This window comes from Solanum tuberosum, unplaced genomic scaffold (assembly GCF_000226075.1).
Source record: "Solanum tuberosum cultivar DM 1-3 516 R44 unplaced genomic scaffold, SolTub_3.0 scf00018, whole genome shotgun sequence".
In the NCBI taxonomy this organism is placed as follows: domain Eukaryota; kingdom Viridiplantae; phylum Streptophyta; class Magnoliopsida; order Solanales; family Solanaceae; genus Solanum; species Solanum tuberosum.
Genome location: NW_006238944.1, coordinates 2,346,164 through 2,364,036, shown reverse-complemented (window position 1 = coordinate 2,364,036; position 17,873 = coordinate 2,346,164). Strand labels below are relative to the sequence as shown.

Here is a 17,873-nt window from a genome sequence, read left to right as displayed (position 1 = left end):
CTTTGTTTCCTTAGAAGATGAAAGAAGCAAATAATAGTGTTCAATGGTTATTAGTGGCTATTGATGGTGTTTAATGATTGTTGATTACCCTTGGTGTTTATTGACTTTCTAAATACACTTAATGATATTTAGTGGTTGTTGATAACTATTGATCATGGTTGTTAGATACTCTTAACAGTGTCAAAATACACTTCATGGTATTTAATGGTTGTTAATGACTATTGATCTTGATTGTTGGATACACGTAACAGTGCTCAAATACACCTAAAGGTATTTGATGACCATTATTGGCTATTAATTATGACTAGAAACATTTCATCTTTCAAACATTTCCCTAATACTGGAAAGTATAAATAGGGTTGGTGGTTCTCAAGGAAAGATCATCCCTTTTCTGAAATTTTTTTTGCCCACACAAAACTTGATTGAGAGAGTTAGTCAAGAATTAGTAGAAGGCTGCAATCCTGGAGTCCCAATCCCTGAACGAGTTGTGTTTAAGCTTCAAAAAGTTAGAGTTTCACAATTTATTTAGTTTACATTATTATGTTATTATGTAAGTTTGTGATTTTGAATAATGCTTCTGCTGAGCATATTAACCTATTTTATAAGCCAACAGGGCAAGGACGAACACAACTTTAATGTGTTGTACTGAAAGTTATCTAAATGGTACTGTAGATGTGTCTCTATTTTATTGGCTATTGATTAATTTACCTATTTTTTTTAACACGTGTGTGCTTTATCCCTGCAAACGTGTACGCCAATTACCAGAAGCACTTGAAAGGGTTTTCTTGAACTTTCTTTATTTCTCCTCTACAGCTTTCTGTCCTATTTTCCCTCTTTAACTCCACTTTTTTGCTCCATTTTGTAAAGAGTTTTGTTTAAACTTTGTTGCGGGTGATCTACCGGACGGCCGTAAGTCGTAACCTTTCACTTTTTCCTTTTTGGATTGTCATCCTTTTATGTTTATTTTGTGTTTCATTATTTTGATATTGCTTTCAATTTTTGTTGTTTTGTTGGTATGTGGTTGTAGGTATGTTGCATGTACAGAATTCCTATGTTGAATCCTCTTCGTCATTCCTATGATCTGATTTTCCTTATTATTGGTGAGTTCTTTCTCCATTTTTTGTTTGTTTCACTGATTTGGAGAAATATAAAGATAAAAATTGATGCAACACATTTCTGCGATTTCTAAAGAATAATAAGGAAGGATTTTGAATCTGGCAAAACTCAGAGTAACTCAATCTGAATGTATAATATACTCTATATTTACATGTGAATTTTTCAGAATTTTTAATCGATTTCTCACTTCTACTGACTTTTCAAGTAATTTTTTGTGCAAAGTTCTTGGTGTGTTCTGGTTTCAATGGCTTTCATCATTGCTCTGACTGAACTCTTCTTTTATCCTCCTTTATTTCTCATTGTAAGAGCTTGGACATTAACAAAAGATTAGATGCATCCAAGTTTAAGATACCATAAATTGGAGAGAACTCTAATTGTTATGATTTTCCAACTCTTTCTGCCCATGTTATTGTTAACAACTCAACATATCTTTCGTAGACACATGCATGGACTAAGATTCAACATTGATGAAGTAATAACAGAGACTCTTGATTGGACTTGCAAATTCTAAATCGCGAACATGAGTTGACAGCGAGAATGCCCGAAGAAGAAAATGAATTTCAATGCTCACACTAAAAAATATCTATTTTGATTTGACCAAAATCATCTAAACGAAGTCCTCATTACTTGGATGATATCTTGTTTATGAACAAAATATTGATCTTAATCTACTAGTAAATGATCAGTTACATATGTGACAGATACTGCGGTCACTTTTATGATTTTGCTAATACCTGTTTTTTTTTTCTAATGATAATAGGAACCTGTTGGACGTAGCTTTCTAAAAACTGATTTCGTAGCTGATATTTCGTTGCATACATAATAAAAGAAAGGATGAAGAGTGCATATTTGAATTGGTACCGTATGTTGGTTTAGGAATCTGGTGGCGTTGATATTATCCAAATAATCTTGGTTTGATCATATTGGGTAAAGTTTTCTCATTTTCATACCATCTTTATGTGTTTATCATTTCTTGAAGCTTTTTAGGAATACACATATCGTCTTACAATGGTGTCACAAAGGAGTGATAGAGAAATAGGTGTCATAATTCGTTATGATCTGAAAGATTTGAGCTCATACAATTGGCTTTTCGTTATTCTTTTATGTTTTATCCATGTCATGAAGCTATTCCCTGAAATTTGTAAAGAGAAGACAAAGGTGCATCTTATATGTGTTGAAGTTACTCATGAAGAAGTTATATGTTTTGCATGCACCAAATTGATCCAAATATCCTTAACACAATATGTCACTTTTGACTGCAGGGTGTTGAAGTATCAACACACAAGTAGGAACACAAAATAGCTATCCACCATCTTTTTGAATTTGAACACTTGCTCAAGTGCATTACTATTTTTTCCCTGCTGCTTCAAGTAAAATTAAGAAATTATTTTAGAAGGTTAACGAGTTAATGAAACTGATTAATCTATACTTATTAATCTTAGCTTCTGGGAGTTTTTTTATTGATGAGTTGTAATATCACAATAATCAACTTTAATTGACTTGTATAGCCCATAGTGCAGAATATTATGTAGATATGACTAGGTTAATGTTTTAGAAAGTTAATTCTCTAAAATATTGTGAATGTGCGTGCTTGCTTCTTGCTTGAAAATTTGAAGAATTCCTTTTTGCTGGTTGTCTTTAAAATTCTTATTGTCTACCTCCCAAAATATTTACTAACTGGACTAAGCATTAGTATGGAGCTTATTAGCTTTTAACATAAGTGCAGATAGAGAAAAAAGTGAGGCCAAACTTAGTAAACGGCTATTTAGAGCATTTGTATGTATAGAGCTATAGGAGGCATTATGAACCTGCTAAAAAAATATCATATTTGTGAAAATGTGTTGTTTTCTTCTCAGTTTATATGCAATAGTTGAGAAAATGTTACTCAAACCTCATTTTGCAGGCAACAAGAGCCTTGATAATCTGTTCATATACAAGATCCAGACAAAGCCAGAGAGTTGAGAGAAACACACACACACACACAAAGATGAAGAAGAAGAATAAGGTAGGAAGATTACAAGGTATGGAATCAAACCGTTCCAATAGAGATCTCATCACCGATGCTCCTCATAAGGTACTATCCCTAAAATTATTGTGGATCAACTACTGATACAGAATCACGTTACTCATAGAGGCTATATTGCTCGAGGTCATGAAATTTGTCCACAACTAATCAATATCGAGGTCAGCTACCTTCAAGTGACTAACAGGGATATTCGATTGTATTATGGTATAGATCATGCACAAATATCATAGACAAATTTTCTCCTGCTAGACTTCTGTTTAACTATTTTTCCTCTTCATTCTCTTCTTAAGTTAGAACACATTCTTACTCTCATTTTTTGATGAATTCCTTTTATTCTATGTCATTGTACGAATTAATTTCTTATATATCTTCATTTACTACGTGAAAAATTTATGAAGAAGTTGACAAAATTAAGAGTAAAAGCCATAATTTGGAGAACACCCTCAATGGCTTTGACTTATTACTATTATATTGATTGTTACGTATGCATATACCAAGCAAAAATTAGTAAATGAATATGAAATCGGATTATAGATGCTATGATGAGAGATGAGAGAAGCTAATAAGAAGTTCAAATTTTTTTAGGCATGATTGAAAAACATCATCAATTTTCAGTGCATTCATGTATATTTGATTACTAATTCACTCTTTTTTTTCCTTGTGAAGGAAATTTACATGAAGACACAATTGTAGATTTTATAATGTCAACAATCGCACTGTAGATGGTCATTATATTTTTTCATATCATTATTTTTATTACACACCTTTCTTGCATGTACCATTAATGTGTGCATTGTATGAACTCTTATCATTTCTCATTAAACTTCCTTTGTGGAGAGGGAGATTACTTAGTAAATGCAGTGAGAATGATAACATTGTGTCACACTGTGTATATCTAGGAGTCACAAAATTGCAGATGTACACTGATAAGTATCTGTACTTACTGATTTTTGATTATTTTTTTCTGCATTTGTCTCTTTTATTATATATGTATAATGTTTGAAGCTTTGCATACATGCATCTCCAACTTCCTAGATTGACTGATATTTATATGTTTTTCTCAGGTACCTCGACCTATTTCTATGCCATGATTTCTTGAAATACGAAAGATTGGCTACAAAGTTTCGGACTCCAACTGAAACACCTTACCATTATTAAAATAGGATATGCTTATGATCTAAATGAAGACTCAAAACATTTGTTACATTTTTGGTGTATTATGTCTATTACAACTACGCTTGTAGACAAGTAGACGGGGATTCCTTATTGCATTTTCATATCATCCAGAGGCGTTGCTCTTAAATTTATTTTTTGAGTATGAGATAGATGTTGCTCTTTTGTTCCTGGGTAAGCTTGACAACCCCATCCCAAACAAGGTACCCTTTGCAACCGCCTTTTCAGATAGGGCATTTCATTCATCGGAAATCAAATTCCTCTCTTCTCTTTAATGACTTGATTTTTTTTTTCAAATTTCAAAATTCCTTGTTCTTATTCTTCGCTAAATGTGTGAAATAGACCAAATCCTTATGCCAACCTATGCCTTGAGTTCCTCATCCCCTACAATAGGTCCAAGAATAACAACAAGGTACTGATCTACACTAGAATTGAGCAGAGGGTATGCTCATTTTCCAGCCAAGGGCATTCTAATGTTGACAAGGATCGTGTTTTTTGTTGCTTCTACCATTCGGACAATACAAATGGTATTCCTTCTTTTTATTTTGATTACAATTGTTCACTCCAGATGAACTGATTGAATTAATCTCCTCACAATGAACATTAATTTTTTTATGATGTAAAATTGCTCTATTTCATTTATGTCCCCTTTTTATAAAACATAATAGTTGTATGTTGGACATCCACAATACTATTATGTCCTTATTGCAGTTCTCGATTTTGTTGGTCTATGATTTAGATAAAAAAATTGTTTTAATCTCCTACATTCGTTGTCATTATCTTGAAATTAATTTTGATTTATTGAAAATTCAAGTCAACTGTAATAATTTAGATAAAAGTAGAGAGAAAAAAATGGTGTTTTTGATGCAAAATTTAAGCACTTATTCAACATACATTTGCATCAAAATAGTTATAATATCTTAGTACTTTTGCATCAATGTAATTGTATGGTTATTGTTGTGTATCTTTATGCATCTACTACTATAAAATGTTGGGCTTTAAATTGTAAAATATTGGGCCCATTGCCCTCTAGTTCTTACATAAACAACCTCAAAGAGTTGTCACATATTGAAATCCGTCTTTCGCGAGAATAACGGGACACAACAACACCTAAACATAAATGTAGAAGAAGAAAAAATTATTCCGAGTGCATGACTTGTTTGTATTTTGTTAAGGAATTATAATCTCCTCATAGTTGTCAAGGATTCAGATTACTTCTTCCTACGTAAAGCATAAAAATATTTCTGTAAAAGTGGCAATGCAAATTACAGATTTCTAGCGAATCCAAATGACAGAGCAAAATCACACTAGACACTTGTATTTTTTGTTTGAAAATGATGCATATTAAATAGCATCCCTTATGGGGTGTACTAGGTCCAAAAAATATATTTTTTCAAGCACTGGTGTAACTAAGGGGAAAGCATAAAGGGAGTCCAATTAGTGAATTAGATGTTAGAACAAGTTATCTCGGTTATTCCATTATATATATGGGATAACTTATTCAATCACTATAATACAAATAATGGAATAAATAATTCAAAGACTATTTAATACCTCAAACCAAACGATTTAACTATTTTTAGGGGTTGGGGAATTGGAAGGTTTGGGAGAGTGGAGTGAGAATTAGAGAGCCTGGATATTATTAGCATGAAAAACACTTGTGATGCTTATTTTTTTACTTTTACCATAGAAGCTATTTTACTGATTTTCAAAAAAGATGTTTTCGCACCGAAAATATTTTTCAATGATAGCAATTAATCATGAGAAAATTGATTTCTTTTCATACAACATTCCGCAGGTTGACCAGTGTGAAACTGAAAAATGCGCAATCAATTGGACCATGGATCATGTATTAAAGTAGAATTAGTGAGTTGGCATTTGAAAAAGTGAAGTCATATCGGTGTGTTTGGCGTGGACGAAAATGTTTGGTTGATCAAAATATTTGAAAAATATCAAATATTTTGTCTAGAAAAATAAGTTCCTTAAAATTGAGGAAAATAACTTACTTAATAGAAGTAGGAACAACAAGTTGCATAATGACATTCTAAGAGTCTGTTTGGATTGACTTATAAATTGGTCAAACATACTTTTAAATCATTTTTAGCTTTTGAGATTATTTGACAAAGTTAAAAATAACTTAAATAAGTTAAAATGACCTTAAAAAATTAAAAGTAGGTACTCCCCTACTTTTCATTTTTTAACTTAATAAAAAACTAGTTTTTAAGAAACTATTTTTTTAAAGTTAAATCAAATGGACTTTAAGTTTATTATCTCTTCCCCACCCGTCCAATCCATACTCAACCTTCACCCCTTGACCGTCCCACCTTGAATCCCCACTCTCTATCCCTACTTGCCTCCATAACATTTTGTTGGATAACATATTGACGGAAATTTGATTGGGTCACCCATGTGGGTCAACTCGGATTTATATATATAATTATGCGTACTTAAAGAATTATAAAAGGATTCTTACAGGAAAAACCAAGACATCTTTTCATTCTCTGCAATTTCAAAAGAACTAACACTTCTTTTGCTTCTACTCCTTTTCCTTCTTCAATTCCAGTAAAGTTCGTGTGAAGATTCTATGAGGGTTTCTTTTTCTAAAAGTGTTGAAACAAACAATTGTAACATGTACGATTTTAGACTATGTCATTATTTTGGTGTAATTTGTATTCGTTTACATGTGATTGCACTATCAGACTAGTGAAGCAATATTCAATGATCCTGCAAACTATGTATTTAATTAGATTCTTCACATATAAATATTTTTAAAATAATATTTTCTTATTTACTTATCAAGCACTAGAAAATCATTAAACGTGAAAAACATTTTTCTTCTTACCAAAACACAGAATATTGTCAAAATGTTGGTTTTTAATTTGGTGAAGAAGGTAGGCTTTCTTACTAGCTTTTAGGCGCAAGGTACGGCGCCTTTTTGTGTTTGCGTGCACCTAAAATTAGTGTTGATCAGATCATCTCCGGTATGGGTGTGCACCGATGAAAAATATATATATTGTCAACTACTTTTGACATTACTGTTCACATGCACGTTAAGCACTGACAACTCTTTTTGTCCTTTTTATTCACCTTTTTGTTTGTTTTTTTAAAATCTTTTTTTTTTTTTTTGTCTTTTTACATTATTAATCAATCTCTTTTTCCAACATACTTTTGTTACCACTTTTCAATTAATTGTATTGTTTTTTGCCGTTTAATTTTATTTTTTTTATATTGATTTAATATTAATTATAACTAACGAATTGTAAAAAATATGATCTTTTTATTTCATTTTATGTAGTATCATTTGATTTAACATAATATTTAAGAAAAAAAGAGATTTTTAAAATTTATAGTCTAAAACAATTCTTAGATATTTATGTGATTGAAAACTATTTAATTGAGGGTAAAAAAAATATTTTCGAATCAATATTTTCTAATTACAGTAACATAACATTCTTTTTAAAACGAACTAAAAAGGAAAGGGTGTTATAGAGTAGTAAGAAAAAACAAATTGAACTAAAGGATAACTATCTTCTTTTCTCTAAACAAAATATTTAAGATGATTCTAATACAAGTTAGATTATGAGTACCATTTTGTTCAAAACAACTAGAGTAATATTTTTCAAAAATAAATAAATGATGTTCAATAATTTCATAGTGAAAAGAAAGGTACAATCCATGTCATAGTATTTTCCAAAGTCCTATTTTCAATAAATACGTAGATTTAAAGTGGAACGTTTGGTGGAGGCTGCTTTCATTACTTCTCGTAAAGGTGGAAACCTTTACTTGATATTTTAAAATGTTAGATGGTGCTACTACCAACCTTATTTGAAATCTACTCCTTCTCTTTCTTTATATTTGACATTATGCTTAAAATTATAATTCATTTTTTTTTAGCAAATTAAAAAAATAAAATCATACTAACCTTAGTATCACTTTCATTGTCTCAATTTATGTGGCACGTATTTTTTCTATTTTAATTTGTCCCCAAAAATATTATATTTATGTAATTAGAAATGATTTAATTTTAAAATTTCTCTTTTAACCTTAATAAGATTATTTACAAACACAAAAAAATCTTTTAGATTTGTCTTAGACAACAAATTTTAAAAGTTTTGTTTTGCGTCAAGACATAAATTGAGATATAAAAGATCCTCCATCGGTCTCATTTTATGTGGCACAAGCACTCTTTCTTTTTCGTCTGTCCCAAAAAAAATGTTACTTTTATTGTAATTAGAAACAATTTAACTTTAAATTCCTCTTATACCTTTCATGAAATAATTTACAACTACTCAAATATCTTTAAAAAAAATATTTTAAATCAGAAATTAAAGAAATCCGTCTTTTTTTAAAATATCATGTTAAATCAAATAATGACACATAAAATAAAATGGAGGAACTAGGTAAAGTAACAATGGTCAAAGTCAATTAAAATAGAGGAATTATATATATCTCCTCATGGCATGTCCCACTCACACAACCAACAAACCAAACTTCATCTGAGAGTACTTGTAGCTGACAAGAGTTGAAGAAGAAGAAATTACTACTTGTTCACTATATATTAATTATTCAACAACTCCTTTTTTTGTCTACTAATTAATTTCCCCATATTTCATTGTATGGTCATGATGGAATTAATGGTAAGTTCATCTTCTCTATATGCAAAAATTTGATTTCTAGAAAAGGATTTTGTTGATGTAGAATTAATGTTGTTGTAGGATTCATGTAAAAGATCAAGTGGAGTTCAAATTCCAGTATTTGGAGATTGGGATAAAGCAAATGAGCTGCCAATTACCCAGTATTTTGAGTCTGCTAGACAAGCTGGCTTGATTCCTCATTCTTCTTCACAACAACTCTATTTCCACAAAACTCAATTTTATGCTATCCCTAATAATGTTCCTCACACAAAGGTTAGTATATATATATATATATATTTTATTTTATTTTTACCTTTTAGCATCTTTGGAGATTTCATCATCTATGGCAAAGTCAGAGTTTTTACTGATAAAAATAGAAATCGAGTGAGATCATTAGTTTTATTCTCGAACTATTACACCATCGATCTTGTAACATGAGTGAAATACACCTCTATATTCTCATCAAGTTTAGGGGTGTTTCAATATTTCTCTCGATTTTTTATTAAGAGTTTCGATCTCCTATAAGAGTTTGAGAACAATTGTTATGTTTTGTAACAGATTGGAGGTGTATCTAAGTTTAGTTAATCAAGTAAAAATGTATTTTTAAGACTATCAATAATTCGAAGATAAACTTATAATTTGCATCAAATTCAAATGTTTTCAATACTTTCTTTCTATATTTTTTCAATAGAAAAATGTAAGGTTGACACCTCTTGGATATCAAAGAGGGCTTGATAACTTAGATTTCTTTTAGTGTATGTATTTATATTTACGCTTACTAAAATAAATAATGAGTTACCTAATATAGGGTACGATGATCTTTATGGTAGTTTAGTTTGTGGAAAACAAAACCTTCATTTTTTTTACACTAATTGAATTTTATTAAAGTTTTTTTTTAGTATCATTGACAAAGTTATTTAGAATTTAAACATCAAATCTGAAATACTTTCTTCGGTTCATACATTATTTGTTTTTAGGGGTTCTGCATACTTTTAAGATAGATATTTAGTAGCCTTGAAAATAAAAATATTTGTCTATATTTACCATTATCTCACTTAAATACTTAACTTGATTAATGCTTCATACTATGTGGAACACTAATTAAGGATATATTAGGGGAAACGTATTTTCTATATGTATCAATTTGTTTGTATTTTTATTTGAAACGAATTCAAGAAGATACTTAAAATGTATCAAACTATCGTTTGATCTTGTGTTTTTAAAATATTATTAGTTGAAAAAGTTAAAATTAAAGAATTGCTAAAAAATAAAAGAAATGATTTTTTAAAATAACTTAAAAGGGAAAGGGAATAAAAAAATTATTTGTTCTTATTAAAAGTCAAATACAACAAATATAGTTTGTAGAAGTGACTAATATTTGGACCACAGAAAGAAATATATGGATATAGTCATGATAGTATGTTGACATTGTATACCTAATAATTAAGTAACATAGAGAACAACTATTATGTCAAAATAATAAAATGGCATTTCTTTGAATGTTGAACCAAAAAGAGTCATTGGAAGTAGCAAAATTTCCAACAAACTCAACCCAATTTCAACATTGGACTTGGAAGTCAAATATTGATGCTTGACTTTTAGCAAATATTATTTGCCTCGAACTTGGAATAAAATGTGTTTTTAGGCATAGTGCCAATTATTCAAATATATATGTACATCTTCACCAACTGTCTATCATGTGATATGATATTCTAATATTAATGCTATAGTACTTACATATCCTTCTTTTTTCGTGAAAAGAAAAGTAACATATTGTCATTTTGTTAAACTGTCTCTCAATCTCAAGTAAGTTGAGATCTATATGAGTTTTGTTATTCATGTCATTACATTTAAACTTGTCTCAATTGAATAAGAATTTAAATTTTTTGGCACTAAAATTTACTATTTTCTACTTGGTATACAAAAATTGTAAGAGATTACAAAATCTTTGAAATAACATTACTGCAGAACGAATGCTCTGTAATAGCTCGTACATTAAATATAATCGATCACATTATGTGACTATGTATTTTGATATATTACTCTTTTAAAGCAAAGTTGAATGTATATTTGAGCTAAATTAGTCAAATTAGGTGATTTCTCTTGCTTTTAGAAATTGAGGGGTAAAAACATATTTAGGAAAGGTACAAATATTCTTTGCAAAAAATAGCATCAAACGCAACTCCAACCTCAACTTTAAAATTTTCAAATAAAATAAATATTACTCTTTCTGTCTCAATTTATGTGACTTATTTTCCTTTTTAGTCAGTCCTAAAAAGAATGATACATTTCTATATTAAGTAACAATTTAACTATAAAATGTCTATTTTATCCTTAATGAAATGATTTACAGTCTATGTTGCTCAGACTCTTCAAGAGTGCCAACGGGTGCGTGTCGGATTCGCCAAAAGTAGTGTATTTTTGGAGAATCCGACACGGGTGCGGCATCAAAAGTGAAGAGTCCGCGCAACTAAGTTTACAGTCACACAAATTTCTATCATTCATTTTGGATTACAAGTTTTAAAAGTCTTCCTTTCTTTCTTAAACTCCGTGTTGAGTCAAATTACCTCACATAAAATGGGACGGAGGGAGTATGATTCAAGTGTCTTACTCTTTTGTCTATCTCAAAAAGTGTTTTTTTTTCTATATTTAGTAAGTTTTTCAACTCAAACATTCTAAATGACAAGTTTAAGATCATAAAATTTACTCCCTCCATTCCTTTTTATAAGTCATCTATTTCTATAAATAGTTGGTCCATAATACTTGTCATTTCATAAAATCAATGCATAAATTACCATTTTGTTCCATTTTTACCCTTGTGAGTTATTAGTCTTGAAAATATACATTTGACCAACTTAGAAAAACTAAGTAAATGATTGATGTTCATTGGTTAAATTAATTCATATTCATTGATTGAGAACTTGAGTTCCAAAAAAATTAAATAAGGGTAGAAGATTAAAATTACATCATTTCTTGATGCAAGTGCAAAACAAAAATGTGACATATAAAAAGAAACGAAGGGAGTAAAAGATTACATAAATTTCAATTTAACACTACAAAATTTAAAAATCTCTCTTTATTATTTAAATTTTATATTCAGTCAAATTAAAGAGGATGTACTTATTCATAATAATGACATATTTGATGTTCTTTTATACAATCATTCCAAAAACAAAATTGTACGTAAAAAGTAGGCATATTTATTTATGAAAGAAAGGAAAAGAATAGGAATTAATTAATATTTGTAAATAATACAGACAAAGGGAGCAGCAATAAATAAGAAGAGGTGTGGTGGAAAAGTAGAGAAAACAAGTGGGCCTCAAAGACAGACAGCCCAGCGGCCCACTAACCCTAAACCTGTGGATGAAGATCTCTACAAAATTCCTCCTCATCTACTTCCTGGATATAAAAGAGTAAGTTTTCTCCTAAAATTTATTTTATATTATGCTTTTTTTTAAAAATAATTATTTTGCCATTGCAACTTATTTAGTGTTCTCTTAAAAGTCAAGTTTTCAATCAATGAATATGAATTATTTTATTTTGATTAATTAATTTGACTAATGAACATGAATTAATTATTTAGCTTTTCTATGTTGGTCAAATATATATATATTATTTTCAAGGTTAATAACTCTCAAAGATAAAATAGGAAGAATAATGTCATTTATGCATTTTTTTTGTTAAATGATAAGTACTCCCTTTGTCCAACAACGATAAAGTAGACAAGTATTGTTGGACGGATTGAGCATGAAGGTACATTTATTTTTAGTAAGGATGACATATAAATAAGAACGGAGGTAGTAATATGTAGTTGATTTAAAACTGTCATTATAGAAAAAAGTAGGGAAAACGAATATGGAGTAAAAAGGAAGCTAATAAGAGTTTTGTTTTGAAAAAGATATTTTGAGCTTAGAAAATATATTAAATAGTAAAATAATAAAATATTAGATTAAAGTAAAAGTGGTTATAATATAAGTTGAAAAATCATAAGTTGAGGATGACCAAGTTATGACATTTAACTAGTTTGAGTTTGTCATTTTACTTTCCTTGAGCACAATTTTTTACAAATAGATAATCTTGTTTTTGGAATAATAATATGAGCTCTAGCCTCTACTTTCTTGTTTGAAAAAAGAAAAGATTAATATTTGCATTTTGTGACTATTTTTGTTTGCTTATTTGATATGGATACAGAAGAGAATGTTTGGATTCTTCTCAAGATGCCTTGCTCCCCCTTGCAAGGCATAGATAGGTACACAATTTGCCCCATGGGAGATTTTGATACAATTTGCAACAACATCTCAACTCCTAGAAGGCGCGCGCCAAAGGAGGAGAGATTGAGAAATGGCGTTTCTCTTATTCGTATTAATAACAACAACTAATATAGGAGGAATGTTTTATATGCTTTGTGCACCAGTCATGCTCATTTTTCTTTTAGTGTAAGAGCTAATTCCACCTTCTTTGTAATGGGTTAAATGTTTGATGTAACTCTAAACCTTGACTCTTTTTCTTAGCCCCTTCATCAGTAAGGAATATAATTTGACTAAATTCAGACACCCTTCATTTGCCACAATCCATCAGAAAATATCTTGTATTATACATGCACTGGAGATATAGCAAAACCAATAGTAAAGCAATTTGAACATGCATTTTATAAGAGAAGCCATAAGCAGGATGTGTCTGTCTTTACAGAAGACAAACTACTAACAATGCACAGTAATGTACATTGGTAAGCAAACGAATCTATAGATTTTCTGTCTAATGAGAAGCAACAGCACTTACTAGAAAAAGATTCATCAGCTTCAACTACCAGAGAAATATTTGTCAATCTGCTCAACGATTTCTTTCGCCTTCCTCTTGGCTCTAGTGGTCCCGTTTAGGGCAAGATTAGCTATAGTCCCATTAACACTCTCATCTCTCCACATCTCTTGCAACCTTGTTCTGTCATTATAACACAGTGTGTGAAGAATCGCGATGCAGTGCTCCTTGCTTTTATCACTTGTGTCCTCCTTAATGATACTAAGGAGACAAGAGACTGCATCCAGCTTTACCATCTGCTCATAGGTTTGTCATAACTGGACAGCATGGCAAGAAGGACTAACAATTCATCAACGGGTATGCGATCGGTGATCTTCTTCATGATCACCTTTACTGCTCCTTCAAAAACAGCTATAGACCTATTTTCTTTGACAACACCGAGACTAACAATTGCTGCAGCAGCATCTTTCATGGCCAACAGTGGTCCTTCATCCAGGAGTTTGACTAAAGGCTCGAGAGCACCTGCCTTCATTATAATACACTTGTTTGACTCAAGTGATGATAGTGTGCAGAGAGCAGCAGTAGAGTTGCTTCTTGTTTCAAGTGTTCCGAATTTCAAAGACTCAACAAGTAAAGGAATGACAATAGGATTTGTTGCTATAAGCTTTTTATTGGGGTCATGTAATGAGATGTTCATAACTGTTGTGATCAAATCTTCTTGTAGTTTAGGATGATCATTCACATTTCCAGACATTAGAGGTTCTAGCAATTTGGTAACAGCAACACTGTCCTCTTCAAAAAAAGCCCGTAGAGGTGGAAAGCGTTTAGTTAGAATACAAACTAGTTTTGCAGCCTTCATCTTCTCCAGAACATCATCATTAGATGACAATGTGTCAAGCAGTGAATTGAAATGATATCGGTCTGATTCTGGGATTATACCCTGCTCCTCCTTATCAGGCAGCTCGATTCCATGGTCGTTGCACCAGAGTGAAATAAGTTTTCTCATTAGAAGATTTGGGATGAGATCTGAATGGGGGAGAACCTCCTTTGTTTCAGGGCAGGTTCGACTACCTTTGTTGAGCCACTTTTCAATGAATAGTCTGTCATATGTCTGCAAAATTTTAACGAAAACAACCATCCTAAGTAGAAAGATGAATGAAATTTGGCATCCTAGACTTTGGAAATGCAATTTTATAATTCCGAATCCGCCTCATGACAAACAATCACCACTGCAAAACAACATTATGAAAGCCAAGTTTAACCAAATAAAACCTTCTGAGCCCCCTCTTCCTATTCTTTTTTCTAAATGGCTAGATGAACACCATGTCATTGGCAACAGGTGTAGCATTTCTTTTGGCTTAAACTACAATAACAATTTCATAATTTCACAATATGCTTCAAATATGCAGCATTCTTGGTCATATTTTCATAGGGGACAAAAATCCCTAACTATATACAGAATAAATAATTTCAAATCAGAGTTGAAGAGCAATAAAATTAGACATTTGAACACAGAAAAACAGATAAATGAACAGATTACCTGTCCAGAAGCAAGAACAACAGGGTCTTTCATAAGCTGATGAGAGAGTGGGCAAAGATATTCAAGGGGTGGAGTAGGTCTCACTTTCAACTCTTTTAGAGCACTCAAACAATGCATGGCTTCATCAGTGTCTTCTATACTGTAATCAGCGTCTTCAATTATAGAATTCACCCTTCTCTGCAACTCTCTTTTCAGTTCATCCGCCGATGCCGACGCCGGCAATCGTCTGCACTCTTCGCTCGATTCCGCCATTCTCGAATTCAGTAATGTGAATTTTAACAGAAAGCAACTGTAATTTGTAGTATATATATATATATATATATAAGAGGTGGTTACAGAATTTGTTACATTAGGCTCCGCTCCACTTTCTTTCTTCTTTGTAAACCACCTTCTCTATTTCTTGAATTGCCATTATTTTTTTTTAAAAATAAATAAATATGGAATTAACGTTTTCATGTATTTGAAAAAAAGTATGACCATATATATGGAGTAGATTAGATAATAAAAATGTATTCTTAAATATTTATTTGGTCATAAAATTCAATTAGATTTTAAATTATTTTTCAAGTTACAATAACTAGCTTAGACATGAGAAATAGATTCGATCGTACCAAAAACCTCAAATTGTGATATCGTTATAGGGCGTTGGCCTCACATTCGATAAGTTACTGTCATGATCCAAAATCACAAGTCGTGAAGGCACCCATGTTACCAACTCAATCAATATTAATAATGGAAAAAATAAGCGACAAGTAGAATATCCCAACAACTAAGTCTTTCATAAGTATTAAATGCAAAAAACTAAACTACAAGACAAGATTAATGTCATAAGTACAAGAGCAATACAAGTCTAAAATTATATTATAAGTTTAGACATAAAAAATATCCTATCGAAATACCAAGACAACCTAATAAATAGAGATAGATGAAGGTGTCGGTAGCAGAATATCCAAGTAGCTCACCACAACTCCAAGATTATCCAAACTCAGACTCAAAGCTCCAAGAAATGCACTCGAATTTGAAATCCAATCTGCACCATAAAAGAGTGCAGCAGGTGTAGTATAAGTATGAAACCACATGTACTCAGTATATCTCATAGACCGACAACGAAGAAGTAGTGACAGGAGTATATAAAAAAATCATCCTTTAATTTTACAAGTTTACTTTACACTTATCAGCCAAGTTCCATCAAATATGAATAATCAAATGTCACAAAATGTCCATATACTAATGAAACACATAATCAAATAAGAATAAAGGATATTGTATAAGATGCAATGCAATGCAACACCATGAAATGATATGCCTCAAATGCCAAAGTGTAGACAGTGAAGTTTTATTGATAAATCCATACTAAATTTGGATTAAATCTTAAACGCATGATACGTTGACCAAGTCAAATTACTGGTTAAATAAAATCGGATTAATATTTATGTCAGAATTATATGACTTAAAATCAAGTCCAAATAACATTTGGGCCAGTTCATTAAATTGACAAGATGAGCCAACTCATATTCTTCAGGCCCAGGGGTCAAAATTGCTTGGACCAAAATACCCCTAAAGCCCTAGCTTAAGCCTATATAAAGAAGTCTTCATAAGACCAAAAGACATATACACACATACATACACACAGAAATACATAGTTGCTCTTCATTGGTGATATGCAAGTCTTCCGCATACAAAGAAGTCTTCGCTCCAAGTATTGAGCCGCAAGTATTTCGCCAAATCAAGAACATTTGTGGAGAGAAGAATCAGGGGATTACATATCTTTTTAAGAGATTTTATAAAGATTGTAACCTTCGCATTAATTCAAATACAAATATTATTGTTTGCTTGCTATTTTTCTTTTCCTGTTTACTGTATTTCAGGATTGAAACTTTTAGACGCTTACAAATTGGCACGCCCAGTGGGACAATCTTTACCTCTCATCTCTTCTCTTCAAGACAACCAAAGTTCAAAAACACCGAGATGACTTTTAAGAAGATCAACTCGAAATCCACATTTGCATCCAAATCTGGATCTACATCCGTATCTGCATTTGCATCCAAATCTGGATCTACATCTGTATCTGCATCTGCATCCAAATCTGGATCTACATTCGTATCCGCATCTGGATCAAAATCTCCATCTGCATCGACATTGAAATCCGTATTTGCATCTGTATTCGCATCTGCATCTGCAAAAACTGATGGATCCAAGTTCTGCATCGATGTCGAAAACATCCTCGATGTTACTGCGGGAAGCATGAGACCTATCACAAGGAACCAAGCCAAATTGCTAGGACAACAAGCCTCACGAGTGCCGTCTGAATCTGCTACTGTCTTTGGTTTGTCTCCAAAACATGTGAAGTCTCCTACAAAAGCTGCAAAGGAAAACATCGTCGAAATGGTCGAGAGGGTTCTTGCCCAATTGAGCCCATCTACATATGAGAAGTCCTTTGCTTCGGCTGACAATGATGTTTTAAGCACGGGATCTACCCCGCATAACATGTTTTCATCTCATGTTAAGGAAAATCAACGCTACTCTCCGCCACCTACTATGGTAATGCACACAATGGTGACTAACGCTTCATCCGTAGAAGAACAACTTTTGAGCTTTGATACGCTCAAATTACACCTCCTTACAGAAG

General features: G+C 31.5%; 2 protein-coding genes and 1 long non-coding RNA gene across 4 annotated transcripts; 2 read left to right on the top strand and 1 right to left on the bottom strand.

The window, feature by feature from the left end:
* Positions 1–774: 774 nt before the first annotated feature.
* Positions 775–4,449, top strand: LOC102584126 (uncharacterized). Of its 2 annotated transcripts, XR_001471880.1 has the most exons (5): positions 775–909; positions 1,028–1,100; positions 1,877–2,043; positions 3,020–3,346; positions 4,207–4,449. It is a non-coding gene; the product is annotated as an uncharacterized lncRNA (long non-coding RNA). The 2 variants fall into 2 exon arrangements; XR_366770.2 differs by having other exon boundaries at positions 777–909; positions 3,020–4,449.
* A 4,344-nt stretch (positions 4,450–8,793) lies between these two features.
* Positions 8,794–13,494, top strand: LOC102583794 (uncharacterized). Its single transcript, XM_006340422.2, has 4 exons — positions 8,794–8,952; positions 9,031–9,222; positions 12,207–12,362; positions 13,141–13,494. The coding sequence occupies exons 1-4, from the start codon at positions 8,932–8,934 to the stop codon at positions 13,192–13,194; spliced, it is 423 nt and encodes a 140-aa protein (XP_006340484.1). The 5' UTR covers positions 8,794–8,931; the 3' UTR covers positions 13,195–13,494.
* A 254-nt stretch (positions 13,495–13,748) lies between these two features.
* On the bottom strand, positions 13,749–15,496 carry LOC102596153 (U-box domain-containing protein 9-like). The gene is made up of 3 exons (XM_006340452.1): positions 15,245–15,496; positions 14,049–14,815; positions 13,749–13,965 (listed from the first exon to the last, which is right to left on the bottom strand). Exons 1-3 carry the CDS (start codon positions 15,494–15,496, stop codon positions 13,749–13,751), a joined length of 1,236 nt encoding a protein of 411 aa, XP_006340514.1.
* Positions 15,497–17,873: the final 2,377 nt, after the last annotated feature.

Bases quoted from the DNA above. Each gene is read 5' to 3' on its own strand.
- LOC102583794 (XM_006340422.2), top strand. From the start codon at position 8,932: ATGGTCATGATGGAATTAATG. The intron at 8,953-9,030 runs GTAAGTTCATCT...ATGTTGTTGTAG, and splicing joins TGGTCATGATGGAATTAATG to GATTCATGTAAAAGATCAAG. The intron at 9,223-12,206 runs GTTAGTATATAT...TAAATAATACAG, and splicing joins ATAATGTTCCTCACACAAAG to ACAAAGGGAGCAGCAATAAA.
- LOC102596153 (XM_006340452.1), bottom strand. From the start codon at position 15,496: ATGGCGGAATCGAGCGAAGAGTGCAGACGATTGCCGGCGTCGGCATCG. The intron at 14,816-15,244 runs GTAATCTGTTCA...AAAATTTTGCAG, and splicing joins TTGTTCTTGCTTCTGGACAG to ACATATGACAGACTATTCAT. The intron at 13,966-14,048 runs GTTAGTCCTTCT...TTGTCTCCTTAG, and splicing joins CGCATACCCGTTGATGAATT to TATCATTAAGGAGGACACAA.